This window comes from Chrysochloris asiatica, unplaced genomic scaffold (genome assembly GCF_000296735.1).
Source record: "Chrysochloris asiatica unplaced genomic scaffold, ChrAsi1.0 scaffold00007, whole genome shotgun sequence".
Classification (NCBI taxonomy): domain Eukaryota; kingdom Metazoa; phylum Chordata; class Mammalia; order Afrosoricida; family Chrysochloridae; genus Chrysochloris; species Chrysochloris asiatica.
Window position 1 is genome coordinate 39855687 of NW_006408525.1, and position 3739 is coordinate 39859425.

Below are 3739 nucleotides of genomic sequence, written 5' to 3' on the forward strand. Positions count from 1 at the left end.
CCAGGTGGCATCATTGATGACGTCAAGTGTGACAGCGGTAGTGAGGTTGGCCCAGGATAGGACATTGTTTCGTTCCGACTCGATGGCACCTGACAACAACAACATGCAAAAAATATAATAACAAGTACCAATGCAGTTTTATGTAATTATAAGGAGAAAACACTGGAACCATCACTGAATTATAAACTATTGTTACCTGGTTGTAGTACTATTTTCTAATATATTTCTCTTTAGGGTTAAAAAAATTAGTAAGAATTACAAGGCTGGTAACATTATGTGTTTCTTTAACCTCATGCCCACATTTTGTATAATTTTAATTGCTTTCCTGTTGTAAAAGATGAAGATAAGAGTTTTTCACACTTGCTCCACTAATGTCTTTATTTTATCCCCGATTTTCATTGATTAAACTAATATTTTTACACTGACCAAGAAAGAAAAAAGGAAGGAAGGGAGGGAAGGAGGGAGGGAGGGAGGGAGGCAGGAAGGAAGGAAGGAAGGAAGGAAGGAAGGGAGAAAAATGTGGCAACAATGGGATGGTGGCATATAAAGCCCTGACAGAAACAAATTACCAATGAAGAGTTAAATATTCAGAAAAATTATCCCTCAAATATGATGACAAAATATATGCTGCTTCCAGATAAACAGAAATTAAGGGCGTTTGTTAAAAACTGACCAACCTTAAGAAATGCTAAAGGGAGTTCTTAGGACAATCAACAGTAGTTGACAACCCAACAAACAGGGGAGTGCAGGGAAGCCATGCTGCATGATACTACTTTCTGTCTGAAAATGTATTTCATGTTGCTCACTGTTTCTTACCACATTGTGACTTGTCTCATTTTTCTTTTGCATGCTGGAGGAATGGACAATAGCATTGCTTCTGGGACTGTCCTTATGCATTCCGGGGGCCTTCAACGCTGTGCCTTTTCCTGAACAGCCTCCTCATATCCTGGGTCGTGTGGATGAATTTAACGACTCTGACCTAATGGTGATCTATACACCAGTCACGGACAGAACTCAGAGCATAATGGATAAGATAGCTTTGGTTACTTTTATGAAAGGTATGTTGTCCAGTGATCTATATTTCATTGCTATGAGACCTCTGCCGGTTTATATTGAAGTTTACTTTGTGTATTTGGTTTATTCACCCAGACTAAGAGTCAGTATGTATTATTCAAAGCACAATGGTTAAGTGCTCAGCTGCTAATTGAAAGGTCGGCAGTTCGAACCCACCAACCACTCTGAGGGAGAAAGATCTTTCACTTTGCACCCATGACATTTTGCAGACTTGGGAGCCCTATGGGGGCATTTCTACTCTGTTCGAGAAGGCCATTCTGAGTTGGAATCCATGGAAATAGGTTATTTAAGGGTCAGCAGTTGCCAACAAGGAGCTGTGGTAGTGTAGTGGTTACAAATCGGGCTGCTAACCTCAAGGTTGGCAGTTCGAAACTACCAGCTGTTCCATGGGAGAAAGATGGGGCTTTCTGTTCCAGTGAAGATTTACAGCCTTGGAAACCCTGTACAGGGTCACCATGAGTCAGAACCGACTCCACGGTACTTAACAACAACAAGTTGCCAACAGGAAAAAGAACCCTCATTTTATTAATGCAGGGTTTGGAGTGGGGCATTTGGCATGTATATTGGAGCCCTGGTGGTGCAGGGATTAAGCATTCAACTGCTCACTAAAAGGTTATGTATGCATTGTAGCTTTGGCGCGTAGTTGGATGAGAAGTAAAGTAGGTTTATGAGTCGGCACCCACCTGTAACTGAGTAGCCATTCACAGGAACTTGTCTCCCTGCCTGCTCAGTACAAGCTATTAGTGTCGTGTGTTCCTTACAGTCCCATGGACTAGTGAACTCTTTTTAATATAAAATACTCAAGTCCAAGTTTGACACAAGCCTACTCAATCATAACTCCTCTCTCACTGTCTTCTGCTTCTTCCTGACTCCTGCCATTCAGCCTAAGGATCATGTTGGGATCCTGACAGTATTTGTTTGTCTCTAGAGGAAATCATAGACAATTCACAGCCTTACTCTGTGAAACCAGCAGCTACTTCACTGTAATGTTGTTGTTGTTGTCAAGTGCCTTCGAGTCGGTTCCGACCCATAGCGACCCTGTACAGGGTTTCCGAGTGTAATGTAGACATCATTAAATTCTGTTGTTGCTCTTAGGTGCCATTGAGTGAGTATTATGCACAACAGAATGAAACCCTGACGGGTTCTGGGTCAACCTCACACTCATTGTTATGCCTGAGTACACTGCTGCTGCCATTGCACCAATCCTTCTCATTGTGGATCTTCTTCTCTATCTCCTGCCCTCCGTCAGGGATTGGTCGCTCCTGATCATATGTCCAAAGTGTGAATGTCAGAGTCTGACCACCTGGGCTTCCAAAGAACATTCTAGTCTGTCCTGACAATAAGTCTGAAGTATGAGAGATGAAGTCAGCCATCCTGGCCTCCAAGGAGCAATCTGGTTGTACATTTTCCAACACAGACCTGTTTGTTCTTTAGGCAGCCCATGGCACTTTCAATATTCTCTTCCAACACCATAACTTAAAGGCATCAATTCTTCTACGGTCTTCCTTATTCACTGTCTAGCTTTTGCATGCATGTGAGGTTATTGAAAATACCATGGCTTACGTCAGGCGCACCTTAGTCCTCAAGCTGACATCTTTGCTCTTCAACACTTTAAAGAGCTCTTGTGCAGCAGATTTGCTTCATTGGCCTAATTGTTGTTGTTAGGTGATGTCAAGTTAGTCCCAAGTCAGAAAACCTATGCACAGCAGAATGAAACACTGCCTTGTCCTGCACCATCTTCAATGTTGTTTGAGCCCATTATTGCTTCCATTTATTCATTGACCCTCCACTTTACCATATATAATGTTCTTCTACAGGGACCGTTCCTTCCTGACAGCATGCCAAATGTACAAGTGATTCAGTTTTCCAATCATCACTTTTAAGAAGCTATCTGGCTCTATTTCTCCTACAACAGATTTGTACATTTGACAGGCAGTCCATGGTACTTTCAGTATTCTTTGCTAACACCTCATGCAACTCATCATTTGATTTCTTGACTGTTGATTCCAAGAATGTTGATTATGGTCCAAGCAAAATAAAGTCTTTGACAACTTTAATCTTTTCCTTGTTTATCATGATGGTATTAATTGGTTATGAGGATTTTCATTTTCTTTACATTGAGGTGCAATCCATACTGAAGGCTGCAGGCTTTACTCTTCATTGCTGAGTTCTTTAAGTGCTCTTTACTGCTAGCAAGCAAGGTTGTGTTATGTGCATATCACAGTTCGTTATTGAGTGTTTCTCCAATTCTGGTACCAGGTTCTTCTTCAAATAATGCAGGTTCTCAGATTATTTGCTCAGCATACAGACTGAATAAATATGGTGAAAGGATAAATATGGTGAAAGGATACAACCCTGATGCACACCTTTCCTAATCCTAAACCATCCAGCAGTCTCAAAGTACTTGACATAGACGAGTGAGCATCTCAAATGCTGCATCAGTTAGTTGAAATAATTCCATTGGTATTCTGCCAATTTCCGGAGTGTTGATTTTCACCAATGCCGTCAGTACACCTTGAACTTCTTCCTCTAGTACCATGAGCTCTTGATCATATGCTACCTTTTGAAATGGTTGAACACTGACCAATTCTTTTTGACACCATGATTCTGTGTGTTTGTTCCATCTTCTTTTTTTTTTTTTTTTTTTTTTTTTTTTTTTTAATTT

General features: G+C 41.0%; 1 protein-coding gene across 1 annotated transcript in view; it reads left to right on the forward strand.

Moving 5' to 3' along the window:
- The window catches only part of LOC102835862 (ATP-binding cassette sub-family A member 10-like), a 106072-nt gene that overhangs the window by 18046 nt on the left and 84287 nt on the right, over positions 1–3739 (forward strand). The window contains exon 2 of the mRNA XM_006833738.1: positions 857–1058. Within this exon, the coding sequence (XP_006833801.1) occupies positions 857–1058 (202 nt within the window). The remainder of the gene's footprint in view (positions 1–856; positions 1059–3739) is intronic.